Source organism: Epinephelus lanceolatus, chromosome 1 (assembly GCF_041903045.1).
Source record: "Epinephelus lanceolatus isolate andai-2023 chromosome 1, ASM4190304v1, whole genome shotgun sequence".
NCBI classification, from domain to species: Eukaryota; Metazoa; Chordata; class Actinopteri; order Perciformes; family Serranidae; genus Epinephelus; species Epinephelus lanceolatus.
The window spans coordinates 29,396,247-29,413,945 of NC_135734.1; the positions used below are offsets into that span (position 1 = coordinate 29,396,247).

The following is a 17,699-nucleotide window of genomic DNA, read 5'->3' on the forward strand; positions in this document are numbered from 1 at the left end:
AACAATTTCAGCAATTTAAATGTACTGATTCTGTGAATAGTAATGCAGTGTGGATGTGTGGATGATTGCGTACAGTAGCTTGTGTGTGTGACACAAGCCACGGTGAGTTGGAACCGAGGCCACTACTGGCCCACACGGAAATAATAAGGTGAATGTGCTGCATGTGAGTCGACAGTGATGCCTACATCCCCAGAGCCAGTGTGCAATATCTGTCTGCAGTGAGCCGTTATGAAACCCCTTCAACAACAGTAACAACCAAGGGAGAAGTATGTTGTAAAACCAATTGAGCATATGCACTCATGATACTCAAACACAAGTATATCATCACTATGTAAATCAACAGCGCAAAAGCATTAAAGAAAAATCCTCTCTGGTAAATTTCTCAGGTGAAATACATTCACAAGTCAGCCAGCAGTGCAGGTGGGAAGAGTGACAGTGACTCAGACTGATGTTAGCAAGCACAAGTAGCAAGTATTGTGAAGTGACGTTGTGATTAACAGCATCTCAGACAAAAAAAACCTTTGGAAGAGGCCATGGTCCAAAGCTGCAATCAACAGGACAGGACAAAATTTTGCTTCCAGTTATAAGTGCACATTTCGATAGCCATCCTGAAGTGCCATAACTGGTATGCTGGCCAGTGATCTTAACCAGTGAAAAGCAATGAGCAGTAGCAGCTAGCAAATAACAGTGGGCAGGGCACTAATAGTTTTAATAGACTGCCTAATAACGAAGGGTGCATTGGATATGTGTGTCAGCAATCAGAGCATGTCGTTTAAGTAATCTGCAAAATGTCCCATTGGAACAAAAGCCCATTTGTCCAACAGCCTGTTATCCTGAAAACAAATGCCCATTGCTCCAAAAATACACTCTCACCATGGCCTTTAAGCAGTTGGCCCTGCTGCGATACATTTCTTCTACTGTGGCAAAGACGTGACCCACCCTACTCTGCCTCAGATTGGCTTACCTGGATTTTCTAACCCTAACTATAGCCAGTCTCACTGATCGTGGCTTAACCTCACCAACTCAACGAACAGAGGTAACGAATACTAGCCAATCAGAGGCAGGGTGAGTAGTAGTAGTAAAAAGTAGTAGAAAAAATTGGTATTGGTATCTAGGAAGGTCCCTTATAGACAGAATTGCCTTCTGTTCCTGTGCGGTAGTTAGCAATGCTAGCATCATATATCAGTGTCTTGGTGTGTGTAGAAGTCCAAGCATGCAGCCGTGGTCATAGTCAAAGTGGTTAGTGGACATTTTTATTATAACAATGTATCAAATGATAATATGAAAACAATGTGGCAATGTAACAGGAGTCCCCTTAGAATCATCATCTGAATTTGCAGCTCCTCTCCTCCTTTTAAAGTTTGCCATATCAACCTAGAATATGATTATACTAAACTATCTATCATCCCCAATTAGTCAAAACAAAATTGTTTATTTCAGTTTTAAGTAAACCTGATTTACTCTAATCACCGTTTGGAGCCGCATTTCTGGAACGATTGCAATTGATGTATTGGAGTCTAACTGCGTAATGCATTCGGTCATAACTTAATTATTCCAAGGCCTTTGCATAATCCCTTAAAAGGCACTTAAACAGGCTAATGAAAGCTATCAAGTAAAGTTTTATTGTGTGTTATTGAATGCAGCAGAATATGACTCACTCTACAGAATGTTCACTAAATGGCTCAAGTTCATTACAGTTCAAGGCAGTTCAGTGAAATGCAAACTGTTTAGTCTGATGTTAATGCATCAGACGTGTGTGTGTGTGTGTGTGTGTGTGTGTACATGTGTGTGTGTACAGCCTGTTTGTGCCTCTTCTCTGCAGGTTGAAATCTCTTTCTTTCTCTCTCTTTCAGTTACCTGAACGACCTGGAGAGGATAGCTAAAGCAGATTACATCCCCACCCAGCAGGATGTGCTGCGGACTCGAGTCAAGACCACTGGCATTGTGGAGACTCACTTCACTTTCAAGGAACTGCACTTCAAGTAAGGCCATATAGCACTGACCTTATATCAATGTTTATGGACATCAGATACTTTAAAAATGAAAAATAAATAAATAAATTTATGAGAAAAACGCTGCCATCTGCGCTCTCGCCCTGTCTGCCTTCTATCAAAACAGTCGCTTTAGCCATTTGCAACCAATGTGAGAGTCCAGGGAACTCTTAGCAACTCACCCACAGTGAGAGGGTGTATTTTGACATTAAGTAACCTGAGTGGCAATATGACCACCTTGTATTCACTCATCTCTGATGCAGTGTTATTTGGTGATACATAAAATCTACCATTTGTCAGTTTGTCTTACGAGCCACACAAGAGCACAAGAAACATGACCAGTATTGAATGAAATATAACTGTCCTTGGGGCTATTTTGGGAGAGCAGTGAGACAAAAACGCGCCTCAGATGTTAAAGTATATGCAGGCTGCACATCATATGTTTCTTTTTATTGAAGCCCCGTCAGTGTAAGCAGTGACATCACTGTACCAGCCTCCTCCACACCTTCTCTAAACAAACTGCTAGACTTTATCTCAACATAAATAGCATCAAGGAGCGACTGACCCTGCTGGCTTGAAATGTGCAATACGGCTACTCAGAAGCCAAATTATAGCAGCAATTAAAAACTTAATTATCATGATTTCACTCTGAGCTGAGTATATAAATTAGATTCCGCCCATTGTGTGCTTGTTCAGTACAACTGGAGCTTTATGTAGCGCTAACATTCGAGTGTGTCTTCCATGGAACTGTAGGTCTTACATAAAATGAGCACTCATGTGTGGGATATTAATGGATGTACAGGTATACCTCTTGATAGAGGATGTGAGAGAGATACAGTAAGTGCTTTAAAATCTTATAACAGGGAATATATTAGCAGATCAAAGTCAGGTATTCTGTATAGGTGAATTTATAAAATGTGCACATATCTCCGTTTCTCTTTTTTAGGTATCAAGCAGTGTATAAAATACCCGTCACTTTGTGAAGCACCGAAAGAGATCTGCAGCCACATGGCTCTGGTGTGACCTGTTTCCTGATAAACTCTCTGATATTTACCCTCTGTCACAGCCTCAATATTTGGCCTGAATAAAACATGGAGGCAATCAATAAGAAGAAAGTCACGTTTTTATAATTCTGTCCTGTTTGCCATAATAAGTACAGACAGGAAATACTTAGATACAGAGAAGTGTCGTCTTTTGACAGTGGCGTAATTTAGATTTGTTGAAATGGTGCGTCTCATGAGTCTTCTAACCTCAGCACCTCATATTTACCTTCTGTATCATCACAATATGGCAGCTGTCCTGGATGTGGTGGACTGTCGTTGCTTCAGCCGTCTTTAGGCCCAGCTCAGACCAAAGATTCGCGATGAGACGAAACCGTTTTAGAACGTTGAAGAGAAATGTTGCAGTGGTGTGAGCTGGCTGCAATGAGCTCGATTCAAGACAGCTGATGTGTCACCTGCAGCTGCACTGGTCAAATCGCCAGCGGCTGGTTTTAGAGCGTAAAACACATCGCCTGTTTCTGCAGCCAGTCGGCTTGTAGTGAAGTCCACTGGTCAAGTCATAATGAGCGCAGACGGCGTGTTGGCTTGCTGCGGCAGGTGCTCTGTCCCCGTCAAGCTCGCTATTTCCATCCTCTTACTGACTAACTAATTGGTGCTGCTTACTTATACTATTGTTGTGTATTGATTATGAATAGAGTCCATCTGATGCTTGTTTTGTTTATGTTTTTCGCCGTTGCATCACTACTACAAATGCAACTGTAGCCAGTATCTATCATTATCATCACTATCCTCATTCATATTCTAAGAAGCTACAAATTATATTCAGCCACAAAATTAGCCTGAATAGCTGGAAATCAAAATGGAAGTACAGAGTGTTGTTGCATAGTGATGATACACCATCTCATCTAGTTGCATTGATGTGAACCGGCAGGTTTTTAGAACCTTTGCAGAACGACACATTGCAAGTAGTTGCATGTTTCAACTCATCTCGTCTTTTTGCGAATCTTTGGTCTGAACTGGACTTCAGGGTTTTGCTCACACCTCTAAGGCGCTGTTCAGACTGCCAGTCAGAATCAATTTGTTTGGCATATCCAGTTTGTATCCAGGTAGATTTTAAAAAAGTCTAGACAGCAAAAAAAAACACATGAATGCAGATCTTAACCACATTTGGAGGTGGTCTGAAATGCAATTCCAATCGTACTTCTACGGATGCGTCTCAGTCCGGACACTGTGGTGCTCAAATCAGATCTTTACGTGTCTTTTGTGTCACTGAAGCAGAGTTTTCCAGCTGAGCTGCAAGTGCGAGTCTGCGTAACCTGTTGTGCCATTCAGACGAGTGTGATCATATCCTTTTTAGAAGCTTTGTAATCCTTACTTTACCTTTGTTTAACCAGGAAGTCCCACTGAGATTGAAAATCTCTTTTACAAGATAGACCTGGCCAAGGTAGCAGCCAATCAAAACACATTAAAATGCAACAAATACAATATATGTAATACAACTATCCACTGTAAAACAGCAACTATTTAAACATAGTGGCCTCTCAAGAAAAACAAGCACACGTCTCTATCACCACATTCTTTATGATGCCCTCAAATTCATCAGTGGATATAAGTGGATCTAATTTTATATCTAAATGGAGACTTTGGAAAATAAATCCATAATGATAAGTTCAACGCCCACTCCTTCTACGTCTTCTACTCACTACTGTGATTATTCATCCATTTTTCTGTTGTAAACAGTCATTGTTGTTGTTAGCCTCCATTTCGCATGCTTTACCGTTTGCAAGCCGAATCACTACCGCCATATCGTCACCACAGCAACCCACGCAGACATGTTGTTGCTGCCTGGACACACAAATCAGATCTGATCACTTGCGATTATCAGTGTGGACAGCCGGTCTTAAAGATCTGATTTGAGAAACTGATTTGTCTGCAGTCTGAACATAGCCTAAGCATCTTGGATCACAGTGCTCAGCTTCCCCATTAGCTGGTGCTTTTCTCCGAATACAGAGGCCTGCCTGCCTCTCGAAGCCCTGCACTGATGCCTGCAGTCTTTTATCAGATAGCCTACCCGACAGACATCTCTCCACCTCCTCACCACTTTCTTTCTCAAAGCAGCCTCATGAAAGCTTAATGTTCATCCAGGGATGGAATGTCACTCTAACTTTCTATTTCCTGCCCTCTTCACCGATATCCTTCCTGAACTGTCCTCTTCAGCACCCTGTTCTCTATCAGCTTCACCTTACTGTCTTTCATTGCGACCTTCTTTAGCCTGTGCACATGATGTGTCTCCTTTGCTTCATCCCCCTCTGCAGAATGTTTGATGTGGGCGGCCAGCGCTCGGAGAGAAAGAAATGGATTCACTGTTTTGAAGGAGTCACAGCCATTATTTTTTGCGTTGCGCTGAGCGCTTATGACCTGGTGCTGGCTGAGGATGAGGAGATGGTAAGGGGAAAAAAACACCCTCTGGTGTGTGTCTGTGTCTTTAGCTTTATGGATAATATAACTGTACTACGTTTATACATCTGCTCTTTGACTCATTTTCAGTATGAGTTAGTTTAGAGTGTAGGGCATTACAAAGCATTTAAATCATCTATCCCTCCTTTTATTATAGCCTAATAATATGAGCTCCAGGTGGTAAAATCGGCTCAGTGAACTTTAACGATCCATTTACAGTTGTACCAGTGGAGTGTACTTATGTAATAAAAGCTAATTTTTCAAATGATTTGAACCATTCGACCCAATTTCTTGAACTGCCTATGAATTTAAAGCAAGTGCTCAGGAGAGACAGCTTGAAGATGCTCTGAAGAGCCTCCTCTGCACTGCTATGCCTCACATTTAACATATTAAACAACATTGTCCCCTGGTGGCAGCTCTGATGTGTTGCTGTGCTTCAGCAGAGGCCTTAAAGGGCAACTTTGGTATTTCTCAACGTGGATCCTATTTTCCAACATTTTTATGTCTAATGACTAATAGGAACAACAATTTTTGAAGTACTGAGTAAGACTGCTGCAGCTGACAGCTGTAAAACAGGCTGCAATGTAACCACTCAGGGCATATTGTGCACAGTCAATGTATGTCCACTATAAGGGCTTGTTCTTGCCACTTACAGGCTCAGATTATTATTCTAAGTGTCCAACAGCATTATGGAAAGGATCCCTGTAAAGAAAGACCCTTTTAAATCAACCAGAAACCAAAAAAAACAGTAATTTTAGCGTTTATGCAGCCAGCATATTTTCACATCTAACTGGGTGAACTAAGTGTTAATTTCAACCAAACCAGAGTTTGCAAATTGTTGGCACAGTGGAAAGACGAACTAAAACAGCTTTTGTGAGATTTGTCGACTTCGAATAAAGTGCATTTTTTACGATGATACAATTACTGTTTATTAAAATTAAGTCTGGTGGGTTTGGCGATAGTGGTTGACCTCTATAGGGATCCTTTCCATAATGTTGTCAGACACTAAAGCCCTGTTTCCACCAAGCACTCCGGTTCAGTTCAGTACGCTTTTTCCGTTTCCATCATGAAAAGTTGTGGATGGTACCAGTGGAACTGTTCCATACCGTCCCCATTTTTGGTCCCCCCTCTGTTGGGGTACCTAGCACACAGACCTGGTACTAAAAGGTGGAGCTGTGAACACTGCAGTGTTGATTGGTTGATTGGTCAATAGCGGACGGTCACTCTGCTCAGGGCTGAATTGTGGCTTGCTATGTCGCTCAGTGCATGAGTTGACTTCTTCTTCAAGCTTTTATAAATATATAATAATTTCTATTGGATTATGTGAACAGCATATATCCCAATCCTCATTCGGAGAAAAAAAAATGCGCCACGCAGCGTCGTTCCTGTAGACTATGGCAACAATAAACCCCTGAGCTTGCCTCAGAGGGACTAAATGCACAAACCCCCTAATTTTTAAATATCCCATGGAGAGAGACTCTCACTGCAGCCTGTTCTATTTTGTTTTGAAAATGATGGCGTGCAGCCTCGTTCTGTGGATGATAAACGACATTCAGACTGATAAAAGAGGAAATACAGTGAGTGCTGGACGGAGCAGTGAGTGACAACAACCTCGCCCACTTGAAAGAGTACTTAGAGCGGTTGAAACTTTAGGGTCTAGGTACCATGTCTGAAGAGTTACTTTTGGTTCCAAAGGTACCATACTGAAAGTGTTAGGTGGAAACGGGGCTTTAGACAAACATGGGATGGAGGGTCCAGGTTGAAATAATCCCAAAGTTACCCTTTAAGCCGTGACCGACTTTGCTTTTCTTCAGAATCGAATGCACGAGAGCATGAAGCTGTTTGACTCCATCTGCAACAACAAGTGGTTCACTGAGACATCCATCATCCTCTTCCTCAACAAGAAGGATCTCTTCGAGGAGAAGATTACTCGCAGCCCTCTTACCATCTGCTTCCCAGAATACACAGGTACACAGTGCTTAAATAGTTTAACATCTTCTGTACAAACACAGACAGGTTGCTGTGCCTGCAGTCACCACACTGCCAGCTTACTAACAAATCGCTACATAACACCCTTAATCCGTCATCTTAATAACAAATCACTTCCTCATCTCTTCAAACTGTCACTTCCCAGGAGCCAACAAGTTTGACGAAGCCGCCAGTTACATTCAGACCAAGTTTGAGGACCTGAACAAGAAAAAGGACACAAAGGAGATCTACACCCACTTCACGTGTGCTACTGACACCAAGAACGTGCAGTTTGTCTTCGACGCCGTCACTGACGTCATTATTAAGAACAACCTGAAAGACTGTGGTCTTTTCTAAAGGTGAGATAGAGGGATGATAAAATTTAAAATGTTGTCAAACAGCTTTAGATACTTAACGTGACCCAGAGCTGACATGATTCATCAATTAATCACTCAGTCGATTAACAGAAAATGAATTGGCAACAATCTGATAATTGATTAATTGTTTTCAAGTAATTTTTTACACAAAAATCCCCAAACCTGTGGCTCTAGCTTCCTGAATATTTGTAGTCTTTCTTTCGGTTCTATAACAGTCAATTGAATATCTTTGTGTTTAAACTTTTGGTCTGATGGGTCATTTGAGAATGTCAATGGGAAGTTATGGCTGACGATTTTTACTATTTTCTGACATTTTATAGACTATACGAATAAACATTTCATTATGAAATAATCACCAGATTAATCAATAATAAATGTAATGATTGGTTACAGTACTAATTTAATCACAGATGACTGGAAATTCTGACTTCCGGCAGCTTTAAATCTGTGTGATTAATTGATTTTATGAGCATGCATTATTTATTCAGTCTCTTAATTGGACTGGTAAAAGATCTTTAGGTCAGATTCAGTCTCAAGATTAAATTTGATTATTTGAGGCCTGTATATTAATTAAAGTATGAATAGACACAACTTGAACCACAACGTGGATATTTTAAAGGAACAGTGTGTAATATATGGGGGGATTAGTGGCATCTAGTGGTGAGGATTGCAAATTACAACCAGTTGAAACTTCTCCCAGTTAGAATTCCCTCAGTGCACATTGTGCAGGAGGTTTATTACTGGAATCCAAATTATCCACAGGGGTTTTGTCCTTTCTATAACAAACAGACCAGGTGATTTTAACTAGTAAAACACTGATTCATCACACAGTGATTCACATCATAAATCAGTGTGCCTCTAATGCTGTTTGGGGCGGGCCTCTAGCCCTTGCTGCTCGTCTATGGTGGCTGAGGTGAAAATGCAAATGGCCCTGTCTAGAGTCTGTTTGGTTTGTCCGTTCTGGGCTACTGTAGAAACATGGTGGACTCCATGACCCGCTCCCTGTGTAGATATAAATGGTTCATTCTAAGGTAATGAAAACAGAATGAGTCTTACTGTCAGGTAATTATACACTAATGAAAACATACTTATTATATTATATTCCATTTCTGCCTGTATATCCCCCTAAATCCTACACACTGGACCTTTAAGCCATGTTGTGCATTTGCTACACCAGCTACCGACCATTCTCACAGAGCGTAAAAGAGGTGAAGAACCTTCAGTAGGTTTTTCAGTGATGAACAATGTGTTGTACATATTGAGACAAATTTGTGATTTTTTTTTTTAAGTTTGTGCTGTATAAATAAAATGACATGACATCTCAAAACCTCAGCAAGTGAGACAAAGACAGCTGCATGGCTAGATACCTTTAGGGATTTGTGATATGGATGAACCAAATGTTTTTGTATTTAAATGAATTAATGGATGACTTGTACAAGGGTCATTTTTGCACAACTGAGCATCAAAAATGCGTCAACAGCAACATATGACGTAAAAAACATCAATAATATACATTGCTTACATATTATATAAACTACTGAGGACCTGATTGACCAGGATAAGTTAGCAAACATAAATTCAAGTTGTTGTGCATTTAAAAAAGTGAAATAACAGCTCTTCTCTTATGTATTTGTCTAAAGGTGCTTTTTTTTTTGTCGTCACTCTGTTCACGCAGGAAAACGCCCGGCGCGCACAGACTGCATGAGAGACTGCAACAGCCATGTGATGATTACAGCTTTTCATAATGAAAACCATAACAGACTTGATTCCTAGAGGGGAAACCTTACAGAAGTTCAACAATCACCGATTTGCAACCATCACATTCCCTTGTCAATTGTGTTAATTTTTTTTTTTTTAAATATATTTCTTACTGCTCTTGATCAGGGGTTCTCATATTATTCATACTGAGTGCCTGTAAATAGATATTTGACCCAGGACCCCCTTATTGGTTTTTAAATTAGATTTGTAACATAAATTATATTATCCGACTGGCTTAAGTGGAAAATAATTGTTGGAAGAGGGAAAGTTATCATAATAATAACCCATTATCTCATCATGCCACGTGGCGAATGAAAATGCAGCAAAATTAAAGTATTTGTCATCCTCAATAGGCCGTCAAGGACCAGTTTGAGAACCACTTTTAAACGGTAGTTGTTTGATTTGATGAGTCTCATTTTTTTGTATTCAGATCTCTTTTTGAGTTTTTTAGGTTTTCATGTTAATTTCCCTTATTTGCTTTTAAAGTTTAGTAAGAAGATACAGAACAAAAGAATCAACTTTTTATAAAAAATCACATTAACTTATGTTAACTAATGTTGGCATTTTATGAACCTTTTGACTGCACAGAGCTTATTTTTAGAAGAAAACAATCAAGCATGGAGAATGAAAATGGATGAAGGGAAAATGTTTTTTGTACAATGTTTACACAGACTCAATATTCACGGTTGTACTATAGTGCATTGTTCTGCATGACTGTCCATAGATTAGCTTGTACCCGCCCACAAACTGAGTAACATTCCTTAAGTAACTTCTCTGGAGAAACAAAACAGAAATGGTTTATGTGTCACTTTTAAGATATCTGCAAGATTTTTAAGTGGTTATGTCTGTTCCTAACATGGATTGTTCTGTACTATTTGTTCCATTCAAAGTCTTTCTACATATGTTTGTGCCTTGATATCCGTTTACACTTGTTCATTAGAGTCATGCTATCTCCATAGTGTGAATTAGGGCTATTTCTACTCCACTTCACTTCACATAACCCATGATTTAGGATGCACCACAACACCGAGACAAATGGATGATAGTTGTTCATTAAGATAAAAGTCATTCACTTGTTAAATGTAAATAAAAGTTTGCTCACATGATCTCGTATTCTACTGTGTCATCTGTCAAAAGAAATTACAAAAAAATGTATATAGCATATTAATCTGCTCCTTCATGTTCGGACTAAACTATAATAAAAAAAATTATTATAAAAAAAATTATAGAAGGAGAACTATAGAGTGGAAACTGAAAACAATTGCTGTTGAAGATCATCAGATGGGGCTGAAAGCTCAGGAAAAGCTGGTAAATGGACTGAGTTGAGATTATTTTTTGTCACATATCTCAAGGTCGAGAATGGCCCCACCTGCTCACATATAGCAATATATAAGACTATGAACAAGAGCACTACTATTGAATATTGTGTACGAGAAGGTTGCATTGGCATTGCTGTAGAAAACTGAGTATAGATTAATAGGTGAAAGGTGAATTTATTTTGGTGGAGAGTAACTGTACATTTACTGCAGTACTTTATGCTTGTGTATTTCCATTTCATGCCGTATCTATACTTCTACTTCCCTACATTTTATAGGGAAATAATAAGCTATTGGTTGCTTTGCAGATTCAGATTTACCTTATACATGAGATATATAACACCATGCATTAGTGCTGTAGTGGTGGTTGATGAGGTGGGTGTACTACTAGCAAGATGGGTACCGAGGAGGAGGTGGGCGTATTGTCCTTTATTCTGGTGGCTTTTTGTATGACAGGTGGTAATACTGTAAACAGCCAGAGAGTGAGGTGGGTATTTTCCACATACCTGCATATAGCCACCACTACACCACTGCAATGCAGACATTTCTTAAGATTAAATCAGTGGATTGGCATGGTCAGGTTTTATTATTGTGCGACCCTTAAGAGAAGTCCGACCCCTGGATTAAACTGTGTAAAGAGTTCAGTGTGTTTAGGGTGATATATTTAGGGGCAGCTGTGGCTCAGGAGGTAGAGTGGGTCGTCTACCCATCAGAAGATCAGTAGTTTGATCCCTTCAGTCCTCCAGTCTGCATTTCAAAGTATCCTTGAGCAAGATACTGAACCCCATTTTGCTCCTGATGGTTGTTTCATCGGTGTGTGAGTGTGAGTGTGGCACCCTGTACAGTAGCCTTGGCCACTAGTGTGTGAATGTGACTTGTAAAAAGTGCTTTGAGTGTGGTTAGAAGACAAGAGAGGTACTGTACAAGTGCAGGTCCATTTACCATTCACCATCAGAAATGGAATATAATATATAAGTATGTTTTCTTGTGTAGTGAAGTACTCAAAATAATAATCATTGTGGTTTCATTCCCTGAGCCGTTTATATAGGAAGTGGGTCCTCGTCTACAGAGATTGCCATGTTGCATTGCCATGTTTCTACTGTAGCCCAAACCTAACTAACTAACTAATTAACTAACTAACTAACCAAACACTGGTTCTAGATAGGGTTATTCTGGTTTTCTTGCTGGCCACCATAGTAAGCTGCCCTTTATTCCATGTTTTTACCAGTTTAAATCACTGGTTCAACTCCGGGCAAAAACCTCCTGAACATCTGGATCAGAAATAAATCGTGCACACATTAAGTTAACAGGGAAAACAAGTGAGCACACATTAGTAAGTGCTGGGCTGGCGGCCCATCTGTGACATGCTGAACATGAAACTGCATAATTTAGAGTGTAAATCACCAGGTCCATTTGTTTTAAACCTCCTGAACAGTGAACACTGAAGGAATTATAACCATGAGGAGTTGAAGCTGGTTGCAGTCTGCAATCCTCACCACTAGATGCCACTATATCCCCCTAAATCTTACACACCAGACCTTTAACAGTAGACCTCTTAGAATATAGAACAGTATTAAAAAGCTGCTTACAAACTGATTCATTGGTGTTACCAATTTAATGATGCCATTTATAAAAATAGGAAGTGTTTTTCTCCTAAATAAGCACTTTAACCTTCAACCTTTAAGTGCATTTTGTACTGCAGTACTTCTGTGCTTTCGAATGCAGGCCTTTTGCTGGTAATTCAGTATGTTTACCACTTTGTGTCGGTTCTTTCAGTTTAGTGAAGGATCTCAGCACATCTTGTGCCACTGTGGCTGCATTACAATACAAAGTGTTGTCAGCATTCACAGAGGTGAGCTGAGCTGAGGTGAGCTGAGGTGAGGAGGTGCAGTCATGAATGGTTTGCTCATCTGCAAATGAAATGAGATCTTCACTTGAGCCCAACACCACGTTTGCATTTCTAAACAACAGTTAAGAAAGGTGAATGGACGGTATGCATTTCTCAGACCTTAATATAGGGTGTGGAAGGATTTATATGCAAAGGCAATGGAGAATGGTAATGTGGAAAGTCGTGTAAACAAAGATCCACAAGGTGGCGACATGTAGATTTCAGTAAATCCGCACATGATGGATGGTTGCAGATTTTCAGAGGAGGCAGACAACTTTGGAAAAGTGGCGTTTATACTCTGGATTAAAAGAATAAAGTAACAAAAGTTTTTTTTGAAAAAAATAAGTTATGATTTATTAGATGAAATAATCAGTGTCATTAGTTTACAATATTTACCAGTACATGAATGGATAGATTAAAAACATGTGCAAATGTTCTGTGATTTTCGATTGACTGACTGTGCTTTTCTATGTATTGTTTAATACAATCTGTCTAATTACCCAGCTCCAGATGTGGAGTCTCCACAGTGCAGCACAACACAGTACAGTTACAGTAGGACCCGCTGTGATCACACAGGGAGGGATCTTGTTTCAGGCCACTTGCTATTGGCTGGTCTTGTGATGGGCTGCGCTGATTTGCTGCAGTGAAAAGCTCAACATCGTCAAAGTCCGCTGACAGACCTTCAGCTGGCTCAGAGCAGGGAATACACAGAGCAGCGTATAACCTCAGACCAGCTGTAAATCTGTGGGGTTGTGGATTGTGCTGGGATTAACTCTGATATTAATGCAAAGGTGAGTTTTTAATCTCTACAAATTTTAAAAGTGTAATACTAGTGAAAGCGCGCGTTACTTTATCTAATGCATGTTTTTTTTTGTTGCAGAAACAATTAACAGGAGTCTGAACTTCCCTGCAGACGTCTACTCACAAGCAATGGTAAGTTTTTCCTCCTTTTGACAGTTTTGTAGACGCATTGCAGACGCACTGATTGCAAAGATAGTTATCCAGAACTCTCAGCAGAAACACTTTAAGTGTTTTACGCACAAGCAATATACATTATTGTACTGTTTCTTAAAGTTTTTCCCTTTAATGGCTGTTCTTTTTGGAAAGTTAGTGTGCTGGTGACTGTTGTAATCCCCTCAAGTCACTGTCAATTCAAACCAAACTGTCCCTGCCAAATGCATACAACTGGGTGAATCACTCCTCCTCGTTGTGTGGAGGCAGCCAAGGAGAACAGGGCATTTTTAGAGATGCAGACTGACCACAGAGTCCCTCTGAGGATGTCTCTGTATGTCAGATAAGTCTTCCCCCAGGGGCCAAATGGTTCAGCACCCACAGCTGTGATAACATCATGGCATTGTGGTGTCCCTACTACTCCAAGCCAAACACACTGGCAGGACAGGGAGACTAACTAAATATTGTAAGAATTTGGAAAACAAAATGTGTGACAGCAAAAAAAGTTCAGCAGTGACTGTACAACAGGGACACTTGTAGGGGAGAAAAGCATTTGAAGACTTTTTTATATGTGAAGGTTATGTTGCATTTACTGGACTGCATTGATTTCAGTTTCTCCGAAGACTGGAAAACATATGATTCATAATTAATTCATGATCAGTGTGTAATTCCAAAATGTTGCTGTCATTTCCTGCCGCATAATGCGATCCAGTCAACATCCTGTGAGTTAGGGGAATCCAGAGAGGATATGTGCCTCTGCACTCCTCCACGATTCAGCGCTACTTTGTGCAAACTTCCCCTCTTGCTTTAGGAGGCAGGGAGAGTTTTCCCAGTATAAAATGTGCATCCTGTTCTCAGAGCCATGACTTTTTCATTTTCTGGGCTCATACTGCATGGGATGGTCTCCATAAAGCTGCTCTGAGGTTTGTCAGGAATGCTTCACTTGTTATATGGTCATAGAGCAGAGTGATCTCAGCTGGTAAAAATCTTATTGGCCCAGTTTTGGAAATAACAGAGGGAACTGTGTCTCAGCTAGACCGGCCAGGGCATGATGGGATATTTTGGAAGCCAGCCTAACGGCTCTGTAGACTCCCGCAATAGTCGACCAAAGCCCTTTGGTTAGACGTGTTGTTTTTAAATAGACTGTATTTAAATCCGGTCTGCACCACTAACCATACTCTTTGTGTCTTTCTCTTTCTATAGCTGTGTTTAGGAGACTCTGCTGACTGCCTCCGTGACCAGATGCAGTGCATGATGAGATCCTTGCAGGACCTGAAGCAGATAAGCAGGCCGAGGCCCCTGAGTGAACCATGTGCTCGGTCCTTCGCTGTGACACGGCTCTGCAAACAGAGGGCACAGCAAGAGCGACTGGCTCGTCTACGTGTTTCTGACGCCAGTGAAGCCAGCACATATGACTCTGCCTGCTGCCTGGCAAGCCCCCTGGAAGAGGAGGAAGAGCATCAGGAGCATGAGCGGTTGGCACAAGGCTCCCCAAGCAGCGAAAAGAGCATGGACTTTGACTCTGGTTACTCTGAGGCTTCTTGGCAGGATGAAGGTGTGGTGCTGAGGAGGACCAGGAACGTGAGAGTCTCCTCTTCTGCCTGCCTCCGCACAAACAGAGGACCTTCTGGCCGAATCCGGCCCAAATCAACCTCGGACGCTTGCCTGGAGCGCTGGACCTCATTTGAGGCCAGTGACCCAGAGGACTGGACGACGTCACTGCTTAGCCGCAGCAGAAACAGACAACCTCTGGTTCTGGGCGACAACAGCTTTGCTGACCTAATAAAGAACTGGATGGACCTACCAGAGTGTCCTGAGCCAGCAGAACTGAAGCCCAATGCGGGCCGGCGCCTTGCCAAAGACATTTTGATCAACATGCGTCGCAGACTGGCAGGGATGTCTAAAAGTGCAGAGGTGAGGCCGAGGCCAGCAGACTGCACAAAACCCAGCAGGGCTGCAGAGGCTCCCAAAAGGATGTCCTGTCCTGTGGGACTCCAGACTTTCAAACCTTTCTTTCACCAGTCCCACACAGGCCTACATCAACCAGACTCTGACTTCTACCAGTTCACAGCTCTCATGAAGACAGGTAGCCGGCAGCCCATTATATGCAATGATGTTATTGGATACATTTAAGCAAGGCTTTAACTCTGGACTGACCCATTAACACAGATTCAAATAAGACGGTTTTATTTTTGTAATTGGATGTTGTTCACAGTGTTGATACATCTGGAATAAAAGTGTTTTGGATTGAACGAAAATGTGTTTTGTTCCTGCCTCAGTGTGAGCAGTGCTCACTGTAAAAACTGTATTATTGTGGTGCAGTATTATTGTCCTGGATGCAATATCATAGTAACATAGTAAATGCTCTAAAGCTCTGCAAGTCAACAGGTCCTTTTTCCTGGTTAAAATGGGAGGTTAGGTGAGGTGTGGTCATCACAGCAGAGTATGTTCATGACCAAAGAGATGGTAAGGGAACTAAAGACTGACAGTTAAGTACACAGATACAATTTGGTTCCTTAGAGACACATTTATTGAATTAGTACAGTTAAAACACAATTCAATCGCACACATCATTCTTCGATCACTGATTAAATAACCCCTATTAGTAGCTGCAGTAATAATTCCTGAGAGCACATGACACGATTCAAATAGCCGAGAGCAGAGCATTGTAAAAATGACATTATAAAAGTGAGGCTGTAAAGTGAAACCCATCGAGGGGTTGTGGAAAAGGGCAGTTTGTGCATAAAAGCCATCTGAGGACAGACGAAGGCTCCATAGATGAGTCCAGCTTCTCATGACCGGCTCTGGGATCCTTCTGGGGAGGGAGGGGGAGGTTGGATGCATGTGTGCTCCAAGCAGGATTTAAACATGACAGTTGTGTCCAGATGGCAAGAGCACCCCGAATCGTCAGTGCACTGTACCCACTGTGCCAAGTGCCTGTTCGGACTTGCATCCCCCCTTTCAACCTCGTGCTCAGTCTGACCTGAATTAATCCTTGAAACCAGGCCAGCGCTGCCCCAGCAGCGCCAGATCATCTAATCCATATGCCTTGGCAAGCATCTTCACAACCTCTTAGCCTAACCTCTTGAAAGACACATTTTACATGTAAATGAAAACCAAAAGTTAGCAAACAGAACTTTGTGGGAACTTTTATGGGAATGAGGAAAGGTAGCGTTTGCTAAGTTTATGCTTTTGCCATAGAATAAAGAAAAAGGGAAAGGGGACATGGACATGGTTGTGGAATAATTCACTTCACATGATCAAAGTGTCATTAACAATACAAACCGATTAATGTGGGACTAATAAAGAATGATCTTATCTTATCTTATCTCATCTTAGCTTTAAAATTATGCGAGTGCAATAGTTCAAAAACATTTGTGAAAGGAAACAGATCAACAGAAGCTAGGAAAAAAAATCATTTGGATATTAATCTTGGCAAACAACAGCTAAAGCAACAAAATGAGGATGTTTTTAACCGATACGATGTCACAGGAGTTTTAACTTTGTTCTGTCACATAGAAGTGTTGTGCTGTGACGCCTTCTCACTGGAAACATTGTGGAAATTTTGTGCTGGTGTCATCACAAGAGCAGGTATCTGATGGGTGGGGCTGTCTCACAGTCCTCATCTTCAGTAAATGAGGCGACCAGCTCCAACATCTTCTTGTTTTGAGGAATGTCTTTCTTGGTGACCTTCTTCACCACCTCAGACACACTGCAAACAACAACAAACCATATAGCATTATAATTATACCTACTTAAACACACATTGACATTAGTTTAGCTTTAAAAAAGTGTGCCTTTCATCATCAACTATGACCATAAGTATTTTGATCTTGCTTTTTCTTATCAACAAATCACATAAAAAGACAAAAACCAACATGATTTCATCTCAATAACTAGTATTTATGTATCCAAAGCTTTATATAGTGTATTCCTGTGTGAGGCAGATCACCATAATGTCATGTCAATCCCACATACACCATCCTGCTGCT

General features: G+C 41.0%; 3 protein-coding genes across 3 annotated transcripts in view; 2 read left to right on the top strand and 1 right to left on the bottom strand.

Moving 5' to 3' along the window:
* The window catches only part of gnai2b (guanine nucleotide binding protein (G protein), alpha inhibiting activity polypeptide 2b), a 76,458-nt gene extending 65,800 nt beyond the window's left edge, over positions 1–10,658 (top strand). Inside the window, exons 5-9 of the mRNA XM_033627504.2 lie at positions 1,854–1,982; positions 5,308–5,437; positions 7,264–7,417; positions 7,584–7,776; positions 9,470–10,658. Coding sequence (XP_033483395.2) covers positions 1,854–1,982; positions 5,308–5,437; positions 7,264–7,417; positions 7,584–7,774 — 604 coding nt within the window. The 3' untranslated portion in view covers positions 7,775–7,776; positions 9,470–10,658. The remainder of the gene's footprint in view (positions 1–1,853; positions 1,983–5,307; positions 5,438–7,263; positions 7,418–7,583; positions 7,777–9,469) is intronic.
* A 2,759-nt stretch (positions 10,659–13,417) lies between these two features.
* inka1b (inka box actin regulator 1b) lies at positions 13,418–15,965 on the top strand. Its single transcript, XM_033626117.2, has 3 exons — positions 13,418–13,547; positions 13,637–13,689; positions 14,911–15,965. Exons 2-3 carry the CDS (start codon positions 13,687–13,689, stop codon positions 15,838–15,840), a joined length of 933 nt encoding a protein of 310 aa, XP_033482008.1. The 5' UTR covers positions 13,418–13,547; positions 13,637–13,686; the 3' UTR covers positions 15,841–15,965.
* Positions 15,966–16,214: 249 nt separating this feature from the next.
* Positions 16,215–17,699, bottom strand: part of uba7 (ubiquitin-like modifier activating enzyme 7) — a 51,736-nt gene continuing 50,251 nt past the window's right edge. The window contains exon 24 of the mRNA XM_033625881.2: positions 16,215–17,419. Coding sequence (XP_033481772.2) covers positions 17,287–17,419 — 133 coding nt within the window. The 3' untranslated portion in view covers positions 16,215–17,286. The remainder of the gene's footprint in view (positions 17,420–17,699) is intronic.